This window comes from Lagenorhynchus albirostris, chromosome 20 (assembly GCF_949774975.1).
Source record: "Lagenorhynchus albirostris chromosome 20, mLagAlb1.1, whole genome shotgun sequence".
Taxonomy (NCBI): Eukaryota; Metazoa; Chordata; class Mammalia; order Artiodactyla; family Delphinidae; genus Lagenorhynchus; species Lagenorhynchus albirostris.
The window spans coordinates 13,640,481-13,667,777 of record NC_083114.1 but is presented as its reverse complement, the minus strand read 5'-3'; the positions used below and the strand labels follow the sequence as shown (position 1 = coordinate 13,667,777).

The 27,297-nt window shown below is 53.5% G+C and overlaps 1 protein-coding gene and 1 long non-coding RNA gene across 9 annotated transcripts in view; both read left to right on the top strand.

Annotated features, from left to right (window-relative positions):
- RPH3AL (rabphilin 3A like (without C2 domains)) overlaps window positions 1–10,387 on the top strand; it is a 145,067-nt gene extending 134,680 nt beyond the window's left edge. For 6 of the 8 annotated variants that reach the window (XM_060135401.1, XM_060135404.1, XM_060135405.1 and 3 more), the window contains 3 exons: window positions 5,747–5,860; window positions 7,322–7,466; window positions 9,247–10,387. In XM_060135401.1, the coding sequence (XP_059991384.1) occupies window positions 5,747–5,860; window positions 7,322–7,466; window positions 9,247–9,277 (290 nt within the window). In that variant the 3' untranslated portion in view covers window positions 9,278–10,387. Of the gene's footprint in view, window positions 1–5,746; window positions 5,861–7,321; window positions 7,467–9,242 lie in introns of all 8 variants that reach the window. The other 2 variants (XM_060135406.1, XM_060135403.1) reach the window with 1 other exon arrangement.
- A 4,803-nt stretch (window positions 10,388–15,190) lies between these two features.
- On the top strand, window positions 15,191–25,082 carry LOC132511790 (uncharacterized). The gene is made up of 3 exons (XR_009537745.1): window positions 15,191–15,366; window positions 21,777–22,101; window positions 22,666–25,082. It is a non-coding gene; the product is annotated as an uncharacterized LOC132511790 (long non-coding RNA).
- Window positions 25,083–27,297: the final 2,215 nt, after the last annotated feature.

Here is a 27,297-nt window from a genome sequence, read left to right as displayed (position 1 = left end):
GCCATGAGTTCAGGATGCACCCCCCCCCATCAAATAAAATAGCTCCCATTCATCAGGCACCTACCATGTGCCAGACACTGCCTGTGTTATCTCTACTAATACTCACAACAACCCGGGAAAGGATCCGTCATTACCCCATTTCATAGGTGGGCCTGCTGAGCACAGAGAGGTGAAGACACCGACCCAAAGTCCCACAGCTGGGAAGTGGCAGAGCCAGGACACTGTGTGACTCAGAGCCTCTCCACCACCCCTGCACCTCGCTCCTGCTGCCACCAAACAGAGCCCCAGACTTGGGAGGCATCTTGGTGGGATTTCAGGCTGCAAGCCTGGCCCTACTCCCAGGTGGGGCAGCCCTCACCTGTCCCCATGCGGACAGCTCTGTGACTCTTCTCTGCAGCTGTGCCCGCCTGGTGGGCTGGGTAAGGCTAACTGGGGACGTCTCTGCATTCCCCAGGGCCTTATCTTTCCTTTACATTAAAAAAAAATTTTTTTTTTTTGCTTTTAGTATGCAAAACTTTCCACCATCTGCGTTGCCTTTGGCAGAATATTTGCTGAAAATATCTCTCTTCCTCTCTAATTCCCGTAATTTCTTGGGGCTGTGGGAGCCTCCAAGCAGAGCAGCAGATGCTCACAAGGGCCTCCCGAGCTTACAGGCTCCTGGCTGTCCTTGTGCCAGGCAGGCAGATGTTGTGCGGCCCAAAAGTCACATCTCCCCGCCTCTCAACCAGAGTGGGGCACTGGGGTCTCTCCACTGATGGAACAAACCTGACCTGACGTTGAATCCTAGGATTCAGACCCAGAGTGGCTGTCTAGGTTGGCCTCTTTTTGTGTGTGATGAAGCCCTGAGAGGTGTCCCCAGGGTCACAAAGAGAGATGGTGGCAGAGCAGAGGCAGGAAGCAGGTCCCGCAAATCCCGGTGCAGTGCTGTGAGGTCCAGTGGCCAGCATCCTGCCTGTCCCCTGGACCGTCCCAGGCAAGGTATCTCCACAAGCCAGCAGCAGCCACATGTTCTTTGAGGCAGTCGGGAAAGACTTTCCAAAAGGGAAGACTTCCCCCCACCTTCATGTACCAAAACTCTGAGTTTCCATGGTGACAGTCAAATTGCAAATCCATCCAAGAGTGAGCCAGGGGGAAAAAAAAAAAAAAGCTGGCCTCTCCTCAGAGAAGCAGGCATGGCTGGTGCTGGGGCTGTCCGCTTCTGAGGATGAGAGCTGGGCAGAGTGGGGCCGCCCTGCTGCGGCATGATGGGAAAATCTCAGGGACGCCAGGTCCCCAAGCAAGTGGTCCGGGGGCTCAAGCCACTGCAGAGGGGGAGGCCCCCCTCCTCCCTGCCTGCTGGCAGAGCCCGGGTGAATCCACTTAGTGACACCTCCTTCTTGGGGAAGCTATCGGGACAGTCTTCTCCCTGGTGTTTTCCCATTTTCAATCTGAAAATCAGGCGTGGGCAGAATACAAGCGCTCGTCACTGACGGAACCATCCTAGACTCAGCCTTTGGGGAATTAGAGGAAAAAACTCAGCCTCCAGACACACAGAGTGTTTTCTTGAGGATGGAAGGGCAAGAGTCAAAAGATTTATGAGCCTAAAAGCTTTGTTAATAGACCTGGAAGATTTACGATCGCAGCTGCCGTGCAGGGAAAAAGGTGGCAGCGCAATCGAATGGCAAATTAGCCAAGGTTCGGGTTTTAACAGCAACATTTGGAGGGGGAGGAAGAAGAAAAACTTCTTCCCTTGCTGCCGGAGGAGTATTTGGATAAACAGCGTCTGCACTGGGCTGTGTCCAGGGATGTTCTCCGCAGTGTCTCCTTGGTGCGTTTCTTTCCCACTGACATAAGTGCCGAGGCCAGGTGTCAACACTGCCGACTTCCTTGGGTTTATTCCTTTCGAGTGGGGTTTATTAGAGTGGACTAGAAATGGGATTGAGTTTGCACCACAGAGACCTCTAAGCTGAGGCTTGGCCCCCTGCTTGAAATCGCAGACACAGTGAGCAAGGATGCTTGAGCTGAGGGAGACGAACCCAAAAGGGATGAGTCGTTGGCTGGCTGCTTCTCTGCTCTGTGATGTCTTTGTGAGCTCAGTTGTCATCTGGGGCTGTTCCCCCCGCCTCCATGGCTGTGGCCCTTGTCTATAAAAGGAAACAAAAAAACAAGACAACTGACTGTCACTGGGGAGGTTTATTTTTTCTAAACCTTGCACAGCATAGGCACCAAGTGGGAACTAGGCAATGTGGCCCCCGAACCCCACCTCCAGCGTTGGTGCTTGGACGACACATACCCCTCCCAACAAAACATGCTCTCGCAACATAGCATAGCAGTCTTCTTGCGGCTTAAGCCCACTCCTAGCTCAACACTGTGACCATGTACCACAGATGACAGAACAGGGAGCAGAGTGAAGAAATAGGGTGAATGAGTAGCCACCATAACCCGAGTCCTGGGATGTCCTTTCCCATCGTCTCCTTTCAAGCTCTTGGTATGTTGTGCCCTGTGGTATCTGCTCATCAGCACCAAAGAATCCAGGCATTATTTCCATACCATGGAGCCCCGTGTCATGTCCCCTACCCCCCACTGCCTCAGCCTCATATTCTCCACCCTGCCCCAGAATTTTGAAGGTCCTGCATATCAAACATGGGGGAGACGGAACATTCCAAGTCAGGAAAAAGGAATAAATTATCCGTAAGCGTCTCTGCCAAAGAGATGGGGAAACCAATGTGGAGAACGGTAACCGTGTTCCCCTCAGGGATTTCCCACTGCTTAACAGGCTGCTGGACACCCCCTCCTCCTGCTGCGGGAGGGGGCAGAATCCTCCCCAGTTCCTTTGCATCTGCCCCTAGGGAGACATGGGGAGCTGCTTGCTACCTCCTGCCACCTCCCACTCCCTTTGTCTGAGGACCCACAGAGTTGGCATTTAGTCAGTCAGTGAATGAGCCAAAAATACGTAAATGCTTATAAAACCGATGCCCATAAAATCGGGTCTCGGTGGATTCATAATCAAACCCAGTCTGGGACCTAAAACGCGATTGCAAAATAAGTCAGGCCTTTACTTGCGTTTCTCAGATATTGTAAAGGGGGCACGTGGACCACAACCCCCCCCATCCCCATCTCTTTTTGATTCTACGTCACAAGAGCCCAGAAAGCCAAAGCAGAACTCTTCCTTGAGGGCAAGAAGGGAAAGAAACAGCAGAAGAGGCAAAATCCTTGAGCAGACAGAGGAAGGCAGAGCTGGAAGCAATCCTGTTAGCATCGTTCTTGCCCCACCCCCACGGATCAGGCTCTGCAGGAGAAGCACACCAGCCTTGACTGTGGTGCAATTTGTCCCCTGCCCTCCAGGAGCCTCTCCGTCTGCTGGGGGAAACACACACAGAACACTTAAAGCGGGAAGTAGCTGCTGCAGGTGTAGCAGAACACACAAGGTGTTCAGCCAGACAGGTGGGAGCCATAGGGAAGGCTTCCTGGAGGAGGTGGTACCCGAACTAAGCCAGAAGAAGAGAGGTGGGCAGGGTATTCTGGGTAGAGGGAAGCCAGTCCCTGCGGGAGGTGCTGACCGGCAGTTTGGCAGGAGCTCCAGGCCGCGTGGGGCCAGAGGAGCCCCAGATAGGAGAGCCAGTGAAACTGGCAAGATGTGGGGATGAGGGAGGGAGAAGAACCAATTAGTCATTAAAGCTTTCGAAGCACAGCTGCCCTGCTGTGGAAGCACAGGGTCAAGGATCTCTTAGGCTGGAGTGGTCAGCCAGCTCCAGCCCCTCTGGTTGCTTGGTTCTATGACTTGTGACTTTCTTAGCTGAAAGGTGACACAGGCTGAAGGCATGAAAACTTTCCAGAAGGCTCTAGATCCAGGTGGAAGCTACATGGCCTAGGTCCTGCCATTTCCCTTCCTGGAACCACTGTGGACTTCCCTAACTGACCAGACTCTCTCCCTGCTGGGCCTTAATGCAATTTCAGGATTCTCCTCTGCACGCTGCTCCAGAGGCGCCTAGAGCATCAGATGAAACCTATTAGCCGCCCTTGATATAGATTGATTTTGTTTCCAGTATCATCTCCCACCAAACATGTCCCTATGGCTCAGGTTTGTTCTACAGGTCAAGTAAGATAATGCTTCCCAGGTGCCTAGCACAGTGCCTGGCAGAAAGCACTCAACTCCCTCTGTAACCAGCATATTGCATTCCTGGGGAAGAAACGCTGACGCTTACCCTACCCGCTGAGTTAGTCATCTATGCGAGCTGGTTACCTGTGATCCCAAACCTTTCTGTGCGCTTATACTTGCTATTATAATTATATTATTTAATTAAATGTTATATAAATTGATGAAAAAAGTCAGAAAAGACACAGAGTCGTTTCATTAAAACCAAGATTTTGGAAAGACTTGGTAGAAGTCACTTGCTTAAAAAGGCTATTGAATTAGGTGTAGGCAGCACAACTGTAAAAAAAAAAAAAATGGGAGAAAGAAACGGAAAAATAGAGGACTCCTGCTTGCCCATGTCTTCAAGATCTGCTCCAATTTAAAGAAACTGAACCTGAGAATCACAATGCAATATAGATGCAGTTTAGACACAAAAGACCATGTGGGTCGATCTCAAAGAAGCACCCAAGCCCTCCATCAAAAGATTGGCGAATGGGGCTTCCCTGGTGGCGCAGTGGTTGAGAGTCCACCTGCCGATGCAGGGGACACGGGTTCGTGCCCCAGTCCGGGAAGATCCCACATGCCGCGGAGCAGCTGGGCCCGTGAGCCATGGCTGCTGAGCCTGCACGTGCAGAGCCTGTGCTCCGGAACGGGAGAGGCCACAACAGTGAGAGGCCCGCGTACCGCAAAAAAAAAAAAAAAAAAAAAAGATTGGCGAATGGATGTACATTTCTATGCTTAAAATTAAAATGGAGTTTAGTGTATGAATAGATCCTGTATTATGACTCCCACTGTTGACTAACCAGCCAAATATGGTTGCATTTAGTCCAGAAAAGAGGGTTTCCACCACAGCAGGTGCTCACTGTGGGAGCTCCCCCTCCCCTTCCCTTCCCTCTCCTGGGGTTCCAGCCCCACCAGCCATGCTCCTTCTGCATTCACAAGACCCCACTGGCAGTTGCTGGATGAGCTGGGATGAGAGCCCAGGCCTTCTGGCTCCCGGTTCAGTTCTTCTGGTGGAATCAGAGTGGTTACAAACACAGGCTGTGGAGCCAGCCCGCCAGAGTAAGAATCCCACTGTGGGCAAGGGCCTCGGTTTCCTTGCCTGTGAAATGGGGACAATGCTATTTCCTATCTTGCAGGGTTGTTCTGAAGCTTCCTTGAGTTAGTGTATGTCAGGGGCCTGGAGCCCTCCATCAGGGTCAGCGAGGACTGGAATTATCCCTGCAGAGCATGGCCGGGCACCTTTAAATGTTGCCAGGTGCAGTTGGGCCTGCACCAAAGGGGGTAATCAGCTCCTCCCAGCAAGAGGGTTCTGATTCAGCCACAGGGAGGGGGTGATGGGTGGAGATGGCTGCCTGAGGACTGAGCCCTCCCTGCCGGTGCTGGTCATACTGGGCACCACACCCCCGAGTCCCCGCCTCCTCGCACCGGGACTCACCTCTTTGACTGACAGGAGTACCCTGCCATCCCTATCCCCGGACCACTGTCCCCGTGCCCCAAACACCAGGGCCGGCAGAGGTCCTATGCCACTTTGTCCTGGAAGGAAGAGGCCTGCCCTGGTCCCCTCTGTCTGACACGCCTGCCTGTGGTGGCCAGTGGGGGTGACCTCCTGTGCTGGTGTCTCTTTTCCAGTGGTTTCCAGCGACAGTGACAGTGACTCAGATCTCAGCTCCTCCAGCCTGGAGGACAGACTCCCACCCACTGGGGTCAGGGACCGGAAAAGTGACAGACCCTGGGGGGAATCAGGTAAGTGTGGGAAGCAGCCCTGTTTGTTTCCCAAGCCCCTGGGGCAGTGGCTTTGCTGCTTTCACAGGCTACCGCTCCCTAGTGGCTCCCCAGTGGCTGGGTCTGTGGACTTGTTCTAAATCCGGGAGGCAAAATGGGCCATCAGCTGGGAGGGCTAGGAGCTAAAGTGTTAGCACCACTCAAGAACAGATAGAAAGGGGAGTTCCCTGCCGGCCTATGGTTAGGATTCCGGCTTTCACTGCCATGGCCGGGTTCAATCCCTGGTCAGGCAACTGATCCCACAAGCTGTGTAGAGCAACCAAAAAAAAAAAAAAAACATATGGAAGGGAAGCTCAGGTATATATGCAGAGAAGGCCTGGGGACACATTTTCCATTCCTTTCCTTTAGACACATGAAGGACCTTCCCAGGAAAAGGACCAGCTTCATTCAGAGTCACTCCAAAGGTTAGAACTGGGATACTTGCGTGACATTTCAGGCTGAATTTAATACCTAAGAAGAAAGCTTTTCAGTAACTGCCTCAAACTGGAAGGAAATGGAAGGCTGGGTGATCTTCTGCCAGAACTGATACGGAAGGAATTCCTGCCGGGGGTGGCAGTCTGGACTAGGTCAGAGATGCCAATGCCTGGCACTCCTGTGCCCATGGCAGACATTACCAGTTGATCCCGGCACTCTCTCCCACAGAGCCTGACATGGCTTCGGAATCCTCCTCCATGCGGTTTTCCCAGGGACCAGTATCAGTAGGCGGGGATGCTGCATGAGGTGAAAACTGTCCCTGGACTGGATGATCTCTTAGGCCCCTTCAGGCTGCAGATTCTCTCTTAGGAAAGCGTGGAGGACACTTACCTGCCAGCCTTGGTTGCTAGGGCAGGTTTTACACTCCTCACCTCCCACTACCGCAGCTCGTGTCCCCTCTCTTCACACCGGCTCTCAGCTGCGGCCAAGCGGGTCAGGAGATGGAAAGATGGAGTGCAGTCTGCAGGCCCCACCTCTGCTCTCTGGGCCGGGCAGGGGCTAACAACCGTGTCTGAGTGAGGATTCTTTAGTCTGCAGAGGCAGCCGTGAATGTCCCTCTTATTGGGTTAACAGAAATTTACACGCTTCTCCACGACACCCTCCTTCTCCGAGGGCAGGACAGACTCGTCCTCACTGCCAGTTTTCATGTGGGTAACTACTTGTTCCTTAGTGAAATGACCTCAGGGCCCATTCGATTGCCTTTGTAGGTTGTGGGCCAGTCGGCAGTGGCCAGAGGGTGGGGTCCCGCTAGAACATGGCAGCCATGTGGATGGGGAAAGGGGGTGGCGGTTCCCAGGGGAAGGGGCTCTGGCAGACGGTCCCATCGATACAGGTCACAGTTCCAAATGAGGAGACTTCAGATCAGCTCCTTGTCAGGCTGAGATGGTCCCCGTCTCGGTTCAAGGCCCAAAGGACGCAGCCCTGAACCATTCATGTGGTTTCTTGCAGGTGGCAGCGTGGAGTCATCAAAGATGGGGCCTCCCCGCCCACGCAGCCACCTCTCAGGGAGCCAGAGCAGCCTGGCCATCGAGACGGGACCGGCTCTGCGGACCCACAGTGGGGGCCCCACCCAGGCCGGACCCAAAAGGCCACAGTGAGTACCAAGCTCCTCCTTCCATCGTACCCACCTCCTCTCTATCTGCACCCCCCTGGGGGGTGTTTTCAGTTCTCTGCATTTTTGAGCCCTGTGCCAGGTGCCCGTCGAACAGAGGCAAGCCAGACCCATCCGTGCCCACAATGAACAGAAAGCGGGACCCAAAAGGACAGTGGTGACTGTCCCTATCCGTTCTCAGTAACTGTAACAATGGCTGTTTCCATCCTCTGCTTTATGAAATGTGTAATCTTTCAGAGCTTTTCCCTTCCTGCCTAACAGTCACAGTAACTCTGTTTTCAGAGCACCTGCTAGTCACCAGGCAGTGCGTGCCCAGCCTGGGCCGGGTGCGGTGGGGGACAGTCCCTGACCTCCAGAAACCTACTGCATAGCTGAGGAAGGCAAATCAGCTCACCCAAAACAGAGCCCAGGCCAGGGCAGGCCCAAATCCTAAGAGGGAGGATTCAGGACCCCTAGAGCTGACGGCATGGAGGCCGGCCTGCCCTTGCACTTCCAAGGTCAACTTTCGTTCTCTTGGCCAAATAGACAGGAGGCTCATTATCCCCGTGTGATGGGTGTGGAAGCCAAGGGCAAGAGTCCAAGCTCCCACCGGCCCCGGCCAACCTGAGGTCACCATGCACTTGGGGGACAGGGGAGTCCTGACACTCAAGCGGGAGAAAATTGTGCAGGTGCACGATCGGCGCCCAGCCTCCTTCCAGAAAGAAGCCCCAGCTGGACTTAGTGCGTCTACAACCAGAGGACCCATGGTGCACACTGCGTGGGTCAGCGCAGCAGCTGGTGCCCCTGCCGCGCACGGGGACGGCTGCAGGCCTGCTGGGCTGGGGAGTACCCCCCAGGAAACCCTGTGGGAGCGCCCCTCCCCTCCCCTTTCCCCTCCCCTCCCTCCTCCTCCCTCATTTCCCCTCTTGATGGTCATGAGGGACAGAGGCAGACTGTGACGCTGGGTGGGCAGGTCTCAGGGAGGGAGGCGCCGTGGGCGTGCACCCTCTCCCCCCTACCCTCGCCTCCTGCAATCCCCCCAGGGAGGGTGGTTTGGAATCAAGCAGGCCCAAGCTCCAGTCCCAGCCCTGCCACCCATACCCATGGGAACTTGGGCAAACCATCAGGTCGAACCACATGAAATTGCATTTTTGTAGATAAAAAACAGTTAAATATTGGCAAATCCGTAAGATTCAACCTAATATTTGATCTCTCAGTGCCCAGTTCCATTATCACTGAAATGGGGACCACATCGTGTCCCTTGCAGGTTGCAGGGAGGGCAAGATCCAGGGTCCGTGTGGGGTACCTACCTGAGTGGGTCTTCAGGAACTGTCCAGTAATCACGGGACAGGCTGTGTGGCCTAGCACATAGACAGGGTTCCAGGGCTTAAGTTGTTACTTGGAAAGGACTGGCCTAGAGGAAGGTTGTATGTTCCCATGTCCATTTGCTCCTGCTGGCGTCCCAAGATCACCTGTGTTGACTAGCCCAGGTATCGATGGCCACACTGAAGCCCAGGGACTGGGCGACCTGCCTGCAATGACACAGCACAGCGGAGCAGCGCTGGGCCCAGCATGCAGGTGCCCCCTGCCCAGCACTCAGCCGCCGGCCCTCCCGGGCAGCCCCCTGCTTAGTTTCAGACGGGGCAGCTGCTTCAGGCGCAGGCCGCTTCAGCAAGGAGTCAGCCTTCCCTGCATTTCATTCCCAAAGCTCACACTGTCACTGGGGTGGGACTCTGCCTCTGCTCCCCCTATAGTGGCCTTTTTTTCTCTCCCCCAAAGGTAGAAGGCACACCTGGGCGAGCCCCTGCTGCTGACGTGGGCTCCGACGGTCCCCTCCGCCTGCCCTGAGCAGAGGCGTGCTTGGTGCGTGGGGCAGACTTTCCAGTGGAAGAGCTTGAGAGAGAGAGAAAGCGCTGGAGCCAGACCCTACCCGGCTCCTTCCTGACCAGTCCCAGGGCCCTCCACTGCCAGCCCTGTCGGACGTGACCTCTGACTCAACAAACCAGCGTTTGCAAGGCTGAGTCTGCTTCCCCCAACCCAGTGCCTTTCTGCACCCCTTCTCTCCTGGGAGCCCCCCTCTCCACCGCCACCCCAGTCACTCCCCTCAGCCGTGACCTTTATTTATTGCCTCCAGCCCCACCCCCAGTCTACCCCTATGTTCATTTTAAGTTTGCTCTCGTCTTAGTTGGACTGAAAGGGCCTTCAGACCCACCTTCTGGGGCCTTCCCCTATGCACTGCAATTTCAGAGGGTGCCAGGTAGGGCTTTCTCCATATTTGTATTAATGGAAAAAGAAATCAGAGCCTGAGCGTGACCCTTCACACCTGAGCGTGGCCCCCGGAGAGGAACCCAGAGCAGGTGGGATGAGCGATCCACCCATCCTCCCCCTTCCCCTGCGGCTCTGAACGTGGATGCAGCCTCCTCCCTCCCCGCCCAGGAGCTGCTGTTGAACCTGGCTCTCTGTTAGGTTTCTTGGAAGCCCTCCTTGGCCTCCCCGAGGGCTGCTGGAGCTGGAAAGGGTTCTGGTGAACACTGTGAATTCACTCACTGGAGAGCAAGCAGGCTTCAGCTGAGCCCCCTGCTGGGCGTGAAGCTCCCTAAGCCATTAATCCACTCCTCTTCAGTAGGTTCAGTTTGGCAGAAAAACACTTAATTCAAAGTGTGGGCAGACGCTTCTGGAAAACCTTTCCTGGAGGAGAGAGAATGCGTGATTCTGTGTGTATGGCGTCCACACCCCCCCTCCTGACCACCCCGGGCCTGGTCCTCGAAGGGCCTTCTTCTCCAGGCTCTCAGGCCCCCACCATTAGCTCTTTTGCCCTAGTCGCTGGCAGACAGTTAAAAAAAAAAAAAAGTAATAAAAACACTGTTTCCCTGTGACAAGTTATGCTTCAGAATAAAAACAATAAAGATTAGAATTTGCATTGAGCCAGCGTGTTGATCAAAAGACCACAATCACTTGTGTTTCTGAGATGCATCAGTAGAGAAATGGATGGAAAAAATGTGGTACATTGGTTGCTGGAACGCTTGCTAAGCCGCAGTAAAAGGAATGAGCTAGATCTGCGTGGGTTAGAAGGGCTCACAAACCTAACGTTGAATGGGAAAAACAAGGCCATCTAAGTAAAAATAAAAAGTACAGATAATCAAAATGAGTCATATGAACTTACATGTAAATGTGTCAAAATACGTGTAAAATGGGCAAGGATTTGTGGTTAAACACTGTGGACTGAACACATCTGTATCTCCTCTGTCTCCCCAAACCCCACCAAAATGACATAAAGGAATGAAAATGGCATGAACTGCAAAGATGGCAGCAGGTAAGAGAGGTCTGAAAACTTTGGAAGCTGGAAGAGTATAACTTGTTTAGCGCCAGCTTCCCCGACTCCCCAAAGTGTCTAAGGGAGCTGGCAACCCTTAACAAGCCCATTTTCTCTGCAGAATCCCCCACATGCTCAGAACATGGAGGGACCGGGTATCCCTAAGGCAGGAGTTCAAGATGGTGTGAAAATAGTATTGGTTGGAAGAAGTGGTTAGACCCGAGCCCAGATTGCACGTGACTGCCCTTCTCTGATCCTGGTAGAAGACAGGTGTACAGCTGGCCAAGGTTGAACTAGAAGGATTCTGGATTGGGAACCCCAAGACCAGCCAAAGGCTGGGGTGAAGCGATGGTTAATGGGGAGACCCTCAGCCCCCTTCCTCTGCTGACAGCTGGGCCTGTTCCCATCCAGCCACCCCAAGGCAGGACATTATTGAATTTCTCTCTGGGAAACTGAGCAAAGAGAAAAGACTGACAGATCCTGAAATTGACAATTCCCCAGTCTCTACCCAGTCACCACTATGAGACCCCCATTCCCAAGCCCTACCCACATGTACAGAGCTTCCTGTTAGCTTTGTTGTGTTACAGTCATAGTGGCAACAGCCAGGGGCACCAGCAGTTGACCAAAACCAACAGCTCCAGTACACAGAAGAAAGGGGTCAGAGAACAGTCCTCTGAAGATATTTGCCCATGAAACAGGAAGAGAGTGTCATTTTTTAAAAGGAAGTGTTAAAGCTCTTGAAAATTTTTTAAAAATATACGATAGCAGAAACTTTTAAAGGCATTAGAAGGGATGGAAGATGTGAGAAAATCTCCCAGAAGGTAAAACACCGAAACAAAGAAAAGTCAGGACCATTGGACAACCAAAACATCAGATCCATGCAGAAGGTCTAACCTCCAACTAATAGGAATTTCAAGCCAAGAAACAGAAAAGAGAGGAGAGAAAATTGTAGAAGAAATGATACAAGAATATCTCCTAGGACTGAAGGAAAGGAGCTTTCACAGAGCAAGAACCCACCAAGTGCCGAGCACAGTGACATAAAACCACAGCCGTGCGGTGGGCCACCACCATCGTGAGCTGCCATGTGGCAATACCTGTAGATGAAGATGCACCTGGCCTGCAGGTGCCGTGCAATCACCTGAAGTCTGGCTAAAACAGATTCTCACCCACCGAGTCTGGGCCAGGGGCCGAGCATGTACGTCTATCAAGTTCCCAGATGAGGCTGCTGGCTGGAGGACCACATACCCTGAGGAACACTGGTCCAGAGCAGTGGTGGTCACCACTGACAGCTCATTGGAATCACTTGGCCAGCTTTACACACACTCATGCTGGATGCATCCGTAGAGATTCTGGTTTAATCAATGTGGGGCCCAGCCTTGACTCTAGGATTTTGTAAAGCTCCCCAGATGACTCCACGTGCTAGCAGAACCAAGAACCATTTCCCTATAGAAACTCTTCTATGTGTGCTCCAGAAGGTGTGCACAGGATGTTTAGAGCACTACCTTTTTATTAGCTAAAAACTGGGGACAACCTAAATACCATCGACAGAAGACGAGATCCATAAATTGTGATATAGTCAGGCCACGCTTAGTATAGATGACTCTCACAAACAATGCTGAGGAAAGAAACAGATGGCAGAAAAAATAAATATGTTATGACACCATCTATATAGAGATTTTAAAACATGCAAAAATGTTATATATTAACATATATTTTATGCAGTGGAAGAATAAAGAAATGCATAGGAAGGATAAACAACAGCTTTCAAGATACATCTTGAGAAGAAGAGGCACAAGGAACGGTTTCAACTTTACTGATAATGTTTCATTAATCTCAGCGATGGATAGATGGGTTTGTAATATTTATAATATTTCATTATATGTCATATTTGAATTATTTTTAGATGTCTGAAATCTTTCAGAATAAAAATTTAGGGAACTATAGCAAGCCTTATCATGAAATTTCAGGACACCAGGATAAAAATCCTAAAGAAAAAAAATCCTAAGACCTTCCAAAGAGAACAAAATTTTTTGAAACACGTCATATACCAAGGGTCAGGGGTTAACATGGCTTTGAAATTCTCAAAGCACATTTTGAAGCCAGAATATAATGAAGAAGTATCTTCAGAATTCTGGCAGGAAATAATTTCTAATCTGGGTTTATATCCACCCAAATCTTAGTGACAGTAGAATGAAGATATTTTCAGACTTGTGAAGTTTTGTTTTGTTTTGTTTTAATTTACCTCCCATACATTCTTTCTCAGGCAGCTACTACAGGATGTGCTCCAGCCAAACAAGGGAGAAAACCAGGACACAGGAACACAGGAAACTGAGGATCCAACAGAGGAGAGGGGCAAAGAGAGTCCCCAGGATGTTGGCAGTGGCTGTGTGTGGGGGCTAGAGGCCAAGGCCAGCCAGCCCAGATTGGAGCGTGAGGACAGGGGAGATACCCAAGGATGTACAAACAGGATAAGAAGCATACCTGTGTTGGAGAGATTGAATATGATATCACGATATTCTATATCATGACATACATAAAACTGAAAAATCAAGAAGTAGAATCAGCATGAGATTTCAGTACAAAGGTAAACACCAGCAGAAATGGCTGAGTTCTAAGTGTTGCCTAGAGAGGGACTTGGGTTGGGGATGGGGGGGGCAGGAGATTGCTGGCCTGTGTTATAAACTTTATAGTACAGTTTTTGACTTTGTACCAAATTATATTTCTAACAATGGAATTTTTTGTGGAAAAATATGTATCAAACAGGATAAACTCGTGGGATGTGGGTGAGAGCCCTGGAGCCATAGCAGGAAAGTAAGATAAAGAGGCGATGAGGACCTGCCTAGCAGAGAAAATGCAGCTCCAGAGGTCCCTGTATCCAAATGCCCAGCCTGTAAGGGGCTGTTGCCTCTGCCTCCCGGCTCTCGGGAACCTCTGTGCTGGGACCAACACCCCCTTTAGACCCCTCAGACCTGATGTAGCACAAGCCACCACACTCAGCTCCCACTAGAACCCCGTGCCTGGACCAGACCTAGTTTAGGAGAAGGACCCAATCCTTACAGCCTCCAGGGGGAATTCCAAATGTGTTTCCTAGAGATGTGTCCCAGGGTTGATGGGGTTCTGAAGCAGTTTCATCATGTGTTAACCCCGGAAGCCTTCAGCTTCAGGGCAGAGATGGGATGCAGATACCCCCACCAGGGTCTGGGAGCTGCCAGGAGTCAAGGGTTCTTGATGGCGGTTCTGGGAACCAAGAAATCCTTGCTTTCTGAGTCTCAAGCATCCAACTTACCAATTAACTTTTGAACCTGAGACTCTCGCAGTTAGGGATGGAGGATGTTCTGTGTCATCTGTAAAAATCATGGAGTGCAGAAACGACTTGATCTGTCCCAAATTTTGGATAACCCAAGTAGTCCCTAAAAGAGACCACATGAACTTTGGATACCTGATTTTGAATCCCAGCTCTACTACTTAGCACCTGAAATGATGGGTACTTCTCTGTCTCAGCTTCCTCATCTGTAAAATGGGGATAATACTTCCTTCACAGGATTGTTGTGGAAATTAAAAACTCGAAAGCACCTGTAAAACTCCAACCACTGCTATTAGTCATGACTCCCGTAGGATTCAGATGTGGCCCTTGCCTCAAGAGTTGTTTAGATGACGTAAGAAGGTAAGTGCAGTGGCTGCATGGAGCCCGGGACACAGCAGATGGTCATGCGCTTCCCCTCGGGGAATAATGGTTCATATATCCAGCGTTGACTGGGCAGCTGCTGAAGTGTCAAGTGCAGTGTTAGAGGCTGAGGTTCAGTAGTGGCCCCCACCCTTCTGCAGCATCGAAGTCACCTGGTGGGCTTGTTAAAACACAGGTCACTGGGCCTCACCCCAGAGCTTCTGGCTTAGAGGTCCAGGGTGGGGCTGAGAACATGCATTTCAAGTTCCCAGGCGATGCTGATGCTCCCCATCGGGAGACCAACTTTTTTCTTTTTTTGGCTGCATTGGGTCTTCGTTGCTGTGCGCGGGCTTTCTCTAGTTGCGGCGAGCGGGAGCAACTCTTTGTTGTGGTGTGCGGGCTTCTCATTGCGGTGGCTTCTCTTGTTGCAGAGCACGGGCTCTAGGTGCGCGGGCTTCAGTAGTTGCGGCATGCAGGCTCAGTAGTTGCGGCTCGCGGGCTCTAGAGCGCGGGCTCAGTAGTTGTGGCGCACGGGCTTAGTTGCTCCGCAGCATGTGGGATCTTCCCGGACCAGGGCTCGAACCCGTGTCCCCTGCACTGGCAGGCAGATTCTTGACCACTGCACCACCAGGGAAGTGCAGGAGACCAACTCTGAAGACCCATGGATCTAGTGGAACCAGTTTACCTGTGTCTCCCTGGACTGACACCCCTAGACACAGTTTACCTGTGTCTCCCTGGACTGACACCCAGGCAGGGGAGCGGCGGGCGGGTGATGAGGACCGGGCTGGCGGAGAAAACACAGCGCCCCACTGGACGAGGAGACAAGCCTGGGACCGAGTCCTGCTGCCACATGCCACCCCTGGACAGAGGCCCCGCCCCCGGCTGTTCCTTAGCCCTGGGGCAAAGAGCGTCCACAGGCCCAGCAGGTGAGGGTCACTTCCACCCACAAAGAAGGGGGCTGGCACCTTTCCCGAAGGAGAAAACGCCCACTTTCTGGCATCACATCCCTAGGTTCCCAGAAGCCTGAAATCTCTATCTCTTCCTGTTCCTGCCTCTCCGGTGAACCGTCTCTGACGTGTTCTCCCCGAGTGCCGAGCCGGGGAGCAGCAGGCAGTGGAGAGGAGAGCTGCCCGGCTGGAGGCCCATCAGGGACCCCAGGCGGTGCCCTCCCTCGCTTCCCTCACAGCTCCCGCCTCCTCACACCACTTTGTTTGCCGACAACAAACAGAGCCCTCAATTCCACTGAGCCAGGGCCCGGGAGAGATGAAGCGTTTTGCTGTGTAATAATCGTCACGGCCAACATCTGTTGAGTCAGGCACCTGCTGCCTGCTTTAGGGCTCCTCACCCACCTGTGCAGCAGATACTTCTAATGTGCCCATTTCACAGAAGAGGAAACTGAGGCCCAGGGAGGTCAAGAGTGCCTGTATTTGAATGCAGAGCAGTCAGATGCCAAAGACCATGCTGGGTTGAGCAGGGGGGGTGGTCTGGTGAGAACAAATCAGGATTCAGTGCGGCGATGGAGGTACGTGCAGGCAGAGAAAGACAGATCATAATGTCTAGATGAGTAGGATAAAGTCAGCCCCTTGTCCCACTGGGGTATTTTCCTTCTGCCAATTAACACACGAGAATAAAGTTCAGTCACTACACAGAGATTTTGTCCCCATGTGGGACGCTGTCTCATGCCCCGCGAGGCTGAGCACACGCCATGCTCTCCTGAGTCCTCCCTTATCGGGAGACCCAGGGTAGGCTTAGGGAAGCAGTTGTCTTTTCAGGCCTGTATAAGCAGGAGGATTTGCCTTAGAGGGTTTCCAGGAGCTTCCATCAATCAAACAGCCTCTCAGCAGCTTTGGAGCCAGAGCCTGTCTCTGGGCTGACCTGCAGCTCCTCCCAGGGCTGTGGGAGCCGCACCCGAACATGACCCCTGAACTCCAGGACTGGGAGCTGCAATCCCACAGTCCCCAACCCATCTCAGCTGTCAAACCTCCACAGCTGTCTTGTCTTCCCACGCCACCTGCCCCTCTTTCCTTTATTCTCTTTATTTTTTTTATTGGGGTAAAATACACGTAACATACATTTTAACCATTTTTAAGCGTACGGCTCAGTGACATTAAATCCGTTCACTTTGTCGTGCAGCCATGACCACCATCATCCCCAGAGCGTCCTCATCGTCCCAGAGTGAACCCTGTGCCCGTTAAACACTAACTCCCCATTCCTCCCTCCCCAGCCCCAGGCACGCCCGCTCTACTTTCTGTCTCTATAACTTAACTACTCTAGGTAGCTCATGTAAGTGGACTCATACAGTGTTTCTTCTTTTGTGTCTGACTTATTTCACTTAGCCTAGTGTTCTCAAGGTCCATCCATGTTGTAGCCTGTGTCAGAATTTCATTCCATTTTATGGCTGAATAATATTCCACTGGGTAGATCACATGGTTTCTCCATTCATCTGTTGATGGTCATTTGTGTTTTTTCCACCTTTTGGCTATTGTAAGACTGTTACGAACATTGATACACAAGTATCTGTTCGAGACCCTGCTTTTAATTCTTTTGGGTGTATTGCTGGATTACGTGGCATTGCTAGATTAGGTGGTAGTTCTACACTTAACTGTTTAAGGAATCACCACTGTTTTCCACGGCAGCTGCACCATTTTCTATTCCCACCAGCAGCGCACGAGGCTCTGCCTTCCCTTCTAATGCAGGATGCTGTCCTGCATCTCTCTGCCCCCTGTGGCTCATGGCATGGGGAAGAGCAGTCACCCAGGGACCTCAGCAGCTCCCTCGATGGCTGGAGCCTGACTGGCCTCAGTGCTGGCCTCACGGGCACATGCACAAGCTGTACAGTCACACAGGGCCTCACACTCAGTTTCAGGCTCTGCTGTCACTGTCTCGAAATTCTCAGTAACGTTGAACAGGGGGCCCCACGTTTTCATTTTGCACTGGGCCCCACAAATTATGTAGCTGGTCCCGGCCGGCCTGGCTGTTCTTTCTGTGTGCAGACCCAGACCCACAGTCAGGGCCTGACGGGGAGGATCCTCACACGGTCTGCTGAGGGGCGGCCTGGGGACACCGGTTGTCTGGCCCTGCTGCCAGCCCATCTGTGAGATGAGACAACTGGACTAAATAGTTTTCTAATTTTGTTCTCCAGAGGTCCCTTGGGAGGGGGTGGAGAGATGGGAAGTCCCAGGGGCAGGGGTGGGACCCATCCCCACCCCTACTGCCAACAGAGGGGCTCCCTTTGACCTGATCTCTCTATGTGGTTCTGCAGCAGGAAGGAAGCCTCTGGAAACTGACCAAGCTGTCTGGATCCTCCACCCCAGGCCGCCCCAGCCCTGTGCTCTGCCCCCAGGGAGGGAGAGAAGCCTCCGGCATAAGGAGACCAGGTGGAGAGCCCCGCAGTGGGAGAGGTGGCCCAGGCACCAGCCAGAAATGCACTGGGAGGGGCCCTTGCCAGGGGAGATGGACAGCACGCACACGCACACGCACACACACACAGAAAGATCCGACCGTTTACAAAACGTGTGACAAGTCGGTTCAAATTGCTCATCTGCAGGGCCAGCAAAGGCTCTTCTGCACACGGGAGGGATGAGACTAAAGGAAAACCTGGCACTGGCCTTGTCCAGACACACACTGGCAGAGCCCCCCGCAAGGCTGTCCCCTGCAGTGAAGGGCCTCGGTGCTCTAGTGTCCTCGTCCCCGTCCCTTCACCCCCAGCTGACCAGGGATCCGACCTGCATGCGCCCAGCCCCGCCCCCCAGGTTGCCTTGTACAGAAAGTCAGGGAGAGCCTGGCGGCTCGTCAGTACCAGGAGATGGGGAGGGGAGAGGCGGTGGGAGCTGGAAGAACCCTGGGAGACCTGGACAAGCTGCCCCCAAGGCCTCACCGAGACAGGCCGAGCTCTGAGCTCTTTGATGCAGACCGCAGGATGTCTGCAGCTGCTTCAGTGCCAATTACTGGAGAAATAATTCAGCGTGCTCACCCCCTGCCTCTCAGCAGACACTCTTTGGGGACATTTTAAATCTGACTGGACCTGCTGAGCAGCTTCTCCACCTCTCTGCCCAGGGGAAGAGGGAACCTAAAGCTGGGCTTGTCATCCCTGCCCCCTGCCCGAGGCAGAGCCTGCTCAGATCAGCACCCTGCGTGCCTGCCGCCTGGGCGCTGCCTCTAGATGAGTTGCAGCTGAGCTGGGCTCCCTAGAGTCCGTCCCCCCACCCCTACCCCCACCCCCATCTCCTTAAAGGCAGGGTCATGTCTTCTGCATCTTTGAGTCCCTTGTTAGCTGTCAAGAAATATTGCTGGGTGGAGAGATGGGTAAACGGGGAGGGAGGTGGATAAGTGGGCGGACAGGGTGGAGGGAGGGAGGCAGGGAGAGAGGAAGGGAAGGATGGAGGGAGGAAGGGGGAGAGAGGGTGGGAGCGAGGGAGGAAGGGAAGGATGGAGGGAGGGAGGGAGGCAGGGAGAGAGGAAGGGAAGGATGGAGGGAGGAAGGGGGGAGGGAGGGAGGAAGGGAAGGATGGAGGGAGGGAGGGAGGGGTGGATGGGTGGAGTGTTGGGCAGATGGATGGAAAGATAAGTGAATGATTATTGTGTGTGGCCCAGTGTACTGAAAGACAAGAGAGGATGGACAGAAGGATGGACTGCTGTCCTGAGGGAGGACGGATGGATGGATGGATAGAAACACTCCCAAGTCCAGGGCCCGTCTGTTCTCCATCCCTAGGGAAAGGCCAGCAGATCAGGAGCCTACACTTTCCACAAGCTGTGGGGTCCCCTGCCTGGGGCTCACTCAGTTCCAAGCAGCTGCTAGGCTCCCAGGGAAGAGCCGATGTTGAGACAAACCCGGGCTGCTGAGGACCCGGCCTTTGGAACCTCCATTAGTACCCTGCCCAGGCGCCAGGCCTCCAGGCCCCAAAGCAGCTGCTGCCTGGGGTGCGGCAGAAGCAAGTCCGGCTGCCCATCTGGCTGCACCCCTTCCTCACTGTCCTGACTCTGCTGCCTCCAGAGCGTGTGGGTACAGACAGGTTGCCTTTGCCAGCAGGAGCCTCGGTTTCCCCATTAAATAAAATGTTGAACCAGCTGTGCTCCAGGGTCTTCTGGCCCTGAAGGTGGTGACTTTGTAGCTCCGGGGTGAGAGCCAGCCTGGGGCAGGTGTCACGTGGGAAGGAGGGCTCCCTCAATGGTAGCAGCTCCGCTACAGGGGCCGGAGCGCCAGGAGGGAAATCAGGGGGAGCCCAGGAGCATTGTCTCTGAAAGAGCCAGGGAAGGGAGCCCTGCACAGCCGGGAACAGACCCGCAGTGCGGCCTTTCCCCACTCTGAGGTCCTTCCCAGTCTAAACACATCATTCAACACAGTTCATGTGCGACAACTTACTGTTATCTGAATGGTTGGCCCCACCATTCTTGGGGAAGGAACTGTCTTTGTTTAGGAAAATACTCTTTTTTTTTTTTTTTTGCAGTACGTGGGCCTCTCACTGTTGTGGCCCCTCCCGTTGCGGAGCACAGGCTCCAGACGCGCAGGCTCAGCGGCCATGGCTCACGGACCCGGCCGCTCCGCGTCATGTGGGATCCTCCCGGACCGGGGCACGAACCCGCGTCCCCTGCATCGGCAGGCGGACTCTCAACCACTGCGCCACCAGGGAAGCCCGGAAAATACTTTTTAAGGCTGATTGTGGTTGATCCTGAGAACATAGTCTAACCGGGGCCCAAGGCCCCAGAAGAGATGGAAATGAACAGGAATTTAGAGGAAGGAACAGAGGTCAGAGAGTGATGCCAGAGAGAGAGGGTGAGGCTGGGGATCCCTGAGTGAAGCCGCCCCTGCCCCCCCACATGGCCACACGCCCCCAAGGGGGCCGAAGGACTGGCCTGTTTTGTTCCCTGTGATGCTGTTTGCTCTGCAGTGATATAAGCCACTCCCACCCCACCTGAAACATTCACAGTGTCACCTGCACACCCACGTACCTTGTGGAAACGGATTTGGGGGAAGAAGGGACTGAATTTCACATCTGAGTCTCTGTGGTTCAGAATCTTAGTATGGAAATGATATCCAGTCCGCAACATGGAGTCAACCCGGCCAAAGCAAAACCCCCGAGCCAGAGGTGATGCAAACACCCCAGGTTTTGCAGAAACCTTAGCAAAGGCTTCAGCCTTTCCCAGAGCACCTAAGTGGACTTTGAAGGCTCCGCCGCTGGATCTGAGGAGCATGGAGACCGCAGCCGGGATGACCGCCCGTCCCAGTGTCCCCGCACCTAAGGGATTTCCCAGGATGCAGGACTTTTGGTGTCAAAGCCTGGAAAGGTCCCAGGCACACTGGGAAGGGTTGCTCACCGTAAACAGCTGACATCTGGGTCCCACGGGCCACACTGGATGCTAGACTAAGCCCCTCACACACTTCACGCCCATTAGTCCTGACGACAGTGGGAGGCAGACGTATTCCTCCCACTTCTCAGATGAGGAAACCGAGGCTGGGAAAGGTTAAGCCACTTGCACGAGATAACACAGCTAGCGAGTGGCAGGACGAGGATTCGAAGCCCAGCCCCCTGCTCTGAAGCTCGTGCTCATCTACGTGGTCCCCTGAGGATTCTCAGCTTGTCGGAAACTGAACTCAGCATCCTCGAGCAGCCTCACTCTGTGCCCTGGTCCGGGCATGGGTCTAGAGCCCTCTAGTTTTCTGGAACCCCCCCCCTTCCTGCCAAGGGCTTTGCCTTCCTTGGGCCCCCTGGCTGTGGGTCCCAGCAGGCCTCTGCCGTCCACACCCATCAGCCCAGCAGAGCCCTGTGGAACTCCACCACACACCCTCCTCTGGAGTCAGAAGAAACAAAAATGCCCCCTCCTTCCTGCCCTGGTTTTTATCAGCCCCCCTCCCCACTGTGTTCCTTTCCCTGCCCCCCATCTGCTGGCAGTACCTCCCTCATCCGCTCCTAGGAGGGAAGCGGTATTTCCCGCCCAGCCCAGGGATTTCCAAGCTGGGAATTCAAACAGTGCAGCGTGGAACAGGCTCAAACAGTCAGCTAATGGAAATAACAAGATGAAAAATTATTCCAGGGAAAGAGCGATTTTCCTTATACCCTGCTTGACTCAGAAAACACTGTGATTGCGGTAGAAATTGGAGGTGTCAGAGCTGGTATCTGGGGAAAGAGGAGTGAAAGCATTCTGCTTGCCACTGTCCGCGCAGCCCCAGGGGTGAGAGAGAATGTGAGGTTAATCCCAGGCCTGGCGCACAGCTGGGCCCAAGCAGGTGTGTCCTCCCTAGAAGCCCCAGGTGGCAGGACTTGCCACCAGCTGGCTGAAGAGTCAAGGGCAGAAAGCCCAGGCCCTGGAGTCAGACAAAGCTGTGTTCTTTTTCCAGCTCTGGCATCCGCTGGCTGTGTGACCTTAGGCAAGTAACTTAACCTCTCTGAGACTCAGTCTCCTGAAGATAACAGTAGAGGGGATTACACGAAGTAATGCATGACACCTGCTCGGACTGGTGCCTCAGTCATGATAACAGCGGTAAATGCCCTGCCTCGCCTGCTCTCTCTGGCTGCGCTCACTCCACATGGTCAGTGGGGGGACAGAAGAGCTCCCAGTCTCCGGGTGCAAGCACCAGCAGGGGAGGCTGGGAAATGCAGTTGGACACATGACCCTGGGACCATCTGAGGTACCAGGCCCGTGCCAGGAGGCAGCTCCCCCAGGTAAGCTCCGGCCCCTGCACAGCACTGCTAATTTGGCAGGGGGAGGGGGAGGGCTGTCTGACCCCACCTCCCACCCAGCCCAGGCACGCACCCTGTAGTGTTCTCCACTCTCTCCAAAGCTTCCAGACAGCTGAAGTTTATCCTTTCCCTTGTCTGTTTGGTTTCGGTTTTGTGCTTGCCTTTTAGCCACTTTCGTGGAAATCTTTCTGAGGTGTATTAGGAGCACCCCTTTTTTTCCAGGTCAACATATAGTGTCTTGTAAACTTTGCTTGACTACTCAGGGTGCTGTGGACGTGAGGAGATCCCTTGGCCCCCGGTGCTAAATGGCCCCAGTATACTGAGCCGCTGCCTTGCCCTAAACAGACCTGCCCCAGACAGCCCTGCCGGCCTCCTTTCCAACCTCCTGCCCGCTGCCCACGGTAGCTGGTGGAAGGGAGGTAAACAAGCTTTACCAAACCATTGTTCTTAATTTCCATTAAGGCCAAAGCTTGGACTTCAAGCTGAGCTCTGTTCTAAAGACATTTTTTTTTACTGCTCAGAGGTCTTTGATTCTTCACTTCCCAGGAACTGGCCGAGTTCCCAGGTTGAAGTTGCCTTGAAGTTTGACGACTAAAGAAGAAAAAAGTTTTCCTCTATTTTGTTGTTACCTCGATCCAGAGTTTGAGCTGGTAGCGTCAAGATTTTAAACATCCTGGACAGGACTTCCTCAACTAGAGTGTTCTGGCAAATGCAAATATGAAACTGGAGAGGACTGTCACAGAAGGAGAAGTCCCAGCTCCAGGCTGAGGTGGGCCGAGCGGTGGGTACCCTGAAGAGGCCCAAACTTTCGGGGCTCCATCAACCAGAAACCAAACCTCCCCCAGATTTGGGGGCTGGCAGGCAGCTGCTCACATTTTTATCTAGCCAAACAAGAATATAAAATCATAACCATCCTATGAGAAAACTCTCATTTCAGAAAAGAAAGGAAAAAGAATCAAGAAAAGACCATCTTTTTTGAATTAAGGGAATTTAACGTGAAAAAGTAACTACATCATCCTCTGTTTTTCCCGTTTTGCCGCAGCTGGGTAAAAACCTCATCACGAACCTGTCAGCTTACCAGCTTTTGCAAGTCACCAGGCAGGACCGAGGCCTGGGGGCTGGATGCCAGAACTCACTGTGCTGTTGCATGGGTTGGGGGGCTGGTATCCCCCGTGCCAGGTGGAGCAGACACACAGCAGCCCGGGTTTGCATCCAGAGCCCACCTCTTGTTAGCTATGGGGTCCTGCAGAAGGCCCCCAGTGCCTGGGTTTCCCCGTGTTTGAAATGGCAGTGGTCGCCGTGCGCGCCTCACAGACCTGCGTCGAGGCCATATGTCTGGCACACAGCGCATGCTCACTCAGTGTTTGTCTCGCTTTTTCAGCGGGGCTCCCATGCCCCTCGCATGTCTGTGTAGGTTCAAATGAGTCCAGGGACAGGAACGATCTTTGGGGACAGGAAGCATCTAGGCCAGTGAGCAGAGACACGGTGGATTCGGCTCCTGGCAGCACAGGAGCCGGGCGGGCCCTGTGGCTGCAACAGCTCCGTGAAGTCCCCGGAGATCACGCCCAGCTCCGCTTCCCTGGAGCTGAGACTTTATTTAGCAAAGACCCTCAGCAGACACCGGGGACAGGAGAGGGGGCTGTGGGAACGGAGGCCCAGCCCCCCCGCAGGGAGGGGCCCTGCCCCTGATGGAGCGTTTCCCAGGTCTGGACCCTGACACAGGGGCCACCGAGGGACCCGGCAAGGCTGAATCCCCCACTCCACACACACACACACACACACACACACACACACACACACACACACACACACTCTCTGACATTCTCTTCACTTTGAGCACAAGGGGCCTCTGAACACTGACTCTGGTCAGTGAGTGTGTGTGCAGCTGTGCGTACGCACCTGGGTGGATGTGCACCCGTACAGGTGTGTGCAGCACTCTGTGCGCATGTGCGGCTGTGTCAGTGTGTTTGTGGGTACATGCACGCATTTAGAAGTCGGTTCTGACATCTCTCTCTCCTTTTCCACCCAGCCTCCGCCTCCTTTCCCTCCCTTTTCCCTTTTCTATAATGAAAAGAGAAAAGCAGCAGAGGGGACCAGAAAAGGGGGAGCCTGGGAGTCACACAGACCTGGATCCGAATCCCAGCTCTGCCAGTTCCCAACCCGGGAATATCGAGCAAGTCACTTGGACCCTCTGAGCTGCAGTGTCTCATCTGTGTGATGAAAGTGTTCGCCCAACGTAGCTTATAGTAGGAAAAACGCGGAATTCAGAGCGCCGGGGAACGGAACTGCTCTGCAGCCTCTGGGCTCAGATGGCTGGGTTCCTGGCCCGTTCCATCGGTTTCTCACAGAGGGACCTTGGGTGGTTCCTCACCCTCTCTGAACTCATTTTACAGAGGTTCTGCAAGGGTTAAATGAGTGACATAGGTAACGCTCTTAGAACACATGGCACGTAGTAGGAGCTTTATAGAGGGCAGATATTAAAATGTGTATCAAAAAGCATTTAGAGGGCTTCCCTGGTGGCACAGTGGTTAAGAATCCGCCTGCCAATGCAGGGGACACGGGTTCAAGCCCTGGTCCGGGAAGATCCCACATGCCGCGGAGCAACTAAGCCCATGAGCCACATCTATTGAGCCCGCGTGCCGCAACTACTGAAGCCCGCATGCCTGGAGCCCATGCTCCACAACAAGAGAAGCCACCTGAGCGCCAAAACGAAGAGTAGCCCCCGCTCGCCGCAACTAGAGAAAGCCCGCGTGCAGCAACGAAGACCCCAACACAGCCAAAAATGAAAACAAACAAATAAATTTATTTTTTTTTAAAAGCGTTTAGAGGAAAAGAGAGAAAACAAGAAAGCATTTAGACTTTTTTGGAGGGATGGAAACGTTCTGAAATTGGACTGTGCAGATGGTTGCGCAACTCTGTAAATTTACTCAAAACCATTAAATCGTACACTTGAAACCGTTGAATTTTATGGTATATAAATTATACCTTCATAAAGCTGTTTTTTGGTAAAGCATTTAGAGATGAGTGAAGAAGCAAGTTGCAGAATAATACACCCAGTATCGATGCCACTTGTGAAAAGTTTTAAACTATATAAAACAGTGTTTCTCTAATACGAGTATGCATAGGAAGAACATCAGAGCCTGGAATGATGTGTCGTAACTATGCTCGCCCGCTGAGTAGATGGGACTCAGGAAGGGAAATTTTTGTCTGTAGTGTTTTATTGTATTTATATATTTAAAAGACCAGGAAACCTAGGCAATGGTGTCGTAAAAATCAGAATTTGTAGGGGGCAAGGGGAGCGTGGAATGAGAGAGACACATCATGGGCAGCTCCGGCGGGGGTGGATCGTAACTCCCTACTTCTTGACTTCTGTGATGAAATGGTGGTGATTACACTGGTGTTTGCTTTAGAACTATTCATTACACTGTGCATCTGCGTTTTATGCAATTTTCTGTTATAGTTCACATTTTTTAAGCTAAAAAAAGTCTCTCAAAAAAGAGGAACATGTTGATTTTTGGTGGGTATGTTTTGGGATTTGCAACCTCTATACTCTTGCATATTGCAATTCAAAATAAGTCAAACAAAATAATGACCTGTCTTGCAGGATGGGGTGAAGGTTGTATAAGGTCATTGGCCATACTCTGAGGTGCCTGGGGGTACAGGGAGAGGGAGGGCATTGTCCTCCTTCCTCAGTCAGGGTGTCCCTGGGGGTGCCTTGGCTGTCCGCGTCCCCATAGGAGCTGGGCTGAAGCAGCCCATCCGCCTGCCCACCAGGCTCCCAGACGTCCAGAGCGTCAGGCAGACATGTGGTGGAGGAGCCTCAGACAGCCTCCCTGATTTATCAGGCTCTCCACGTCTCTGGCTGATGGATGACCCTCTGCTCTCCCTCCCTCCTCCCTCTGGACGCTGCTGTCTCCAAGGCCACCGCCCACCCAGCGTGGGAGCTTGTGCCGGCAGGGAGAAGCCGGGCAGGCTGGCGAGGCCTCTGCTGGCCTGGCCTCCCTCCTTCCACAGCTGCCCTGCCTGTAACCCCAAGGTTCTCCCCAACAACCTCGGCTGGTTCTGGTTGGCCCGGCTGCCAATGTGCTTGATTCTTTCCTTCAGCCACTGTGAACTGAGCGCCTGCCAGCTATGGGCCAGGCACTGTGCTGGGTCCCTACCTCCAATGAGCTCACCCACAATGAACAGTAAACAGGACCAGAACTCAGCTGGCTTGTTCGGGTCGTCAGGCCTCTCGAGGAGATGGCCTTGAGCTGAAATCTAAGAGGTGGGAATGAGCCCCCCGTGAGATGATGTGGTACAAGGATATTTTGGAGGAGTTGCTGGCTAGTGCAAAGGCCCTGAGGCAGACCTAGGCTTGCATCAATGGGCCTGGGCAGAGGAGGGTAGGATGAAGGAAAGGAAATGGATTCCTCTTGAGGACTAAGTGTCCTCTGCCACAGCCTTGTGGGAAGGGGTCAAGTTCCAGTCACCACCAGGGCCACCAGAACCCAGGCAGGGCCCAGGGAGCAGGAAGACCCCACCGGCGTATCTGGGATGTGCTTCAAGTCCCGAGCTGGAGGCTGCGCCCAAAGGATCCCGCGTGGCAGGAGAGGGTAAACCCACCCTCTTTGTCCCCAGGACAGTGGCTGGCACAGAGCCACGAGCCCTGGCTTGCCTCAGAGTTACTGAGCAACCTTGGACAGGTCAGGTCACCTCTCTGGGCCTAGGTCTCCATGTTAACAAACATTGGCTGTGTTGTGGAAGGCTGCCTGCCCCCCAGCTTCTGAACTCTGGGACCCTGGGCGATTCCCGGCCCGCCCTGGGCCTGCAGGCTGGGCTCCCGGGGGTGAGTCCTGGGAAAGCCCCCGGGGCTCCGAAGGCATGTCAACTCTGAGCGCGCAGCTTGAGGGTCACAAAGACGGAGCCGTCCCTCGAGGCCCTCAAGAAACTCGGGGGGAGACCGACGCTGGAACAAGTCACGGAAAGTGAGATGAGCGCTGCAATGAGGCACAGACCCAGCCACGAGGGGGCGTCGTGAAAAGAATTCCTGGCCTCGGAGGAAGAGCACCTGAGCATCGGGGCCGCGCAGGTATGTGCGGTGGGGGGGGGGGGGACGGGGGGGCAGCAAGCAGAGGTGGAGCAGCCCGGCTGGGCGATGGGTGTGTTGGCAGTGCGAGGGGAGGCTGGAGGAGCTGC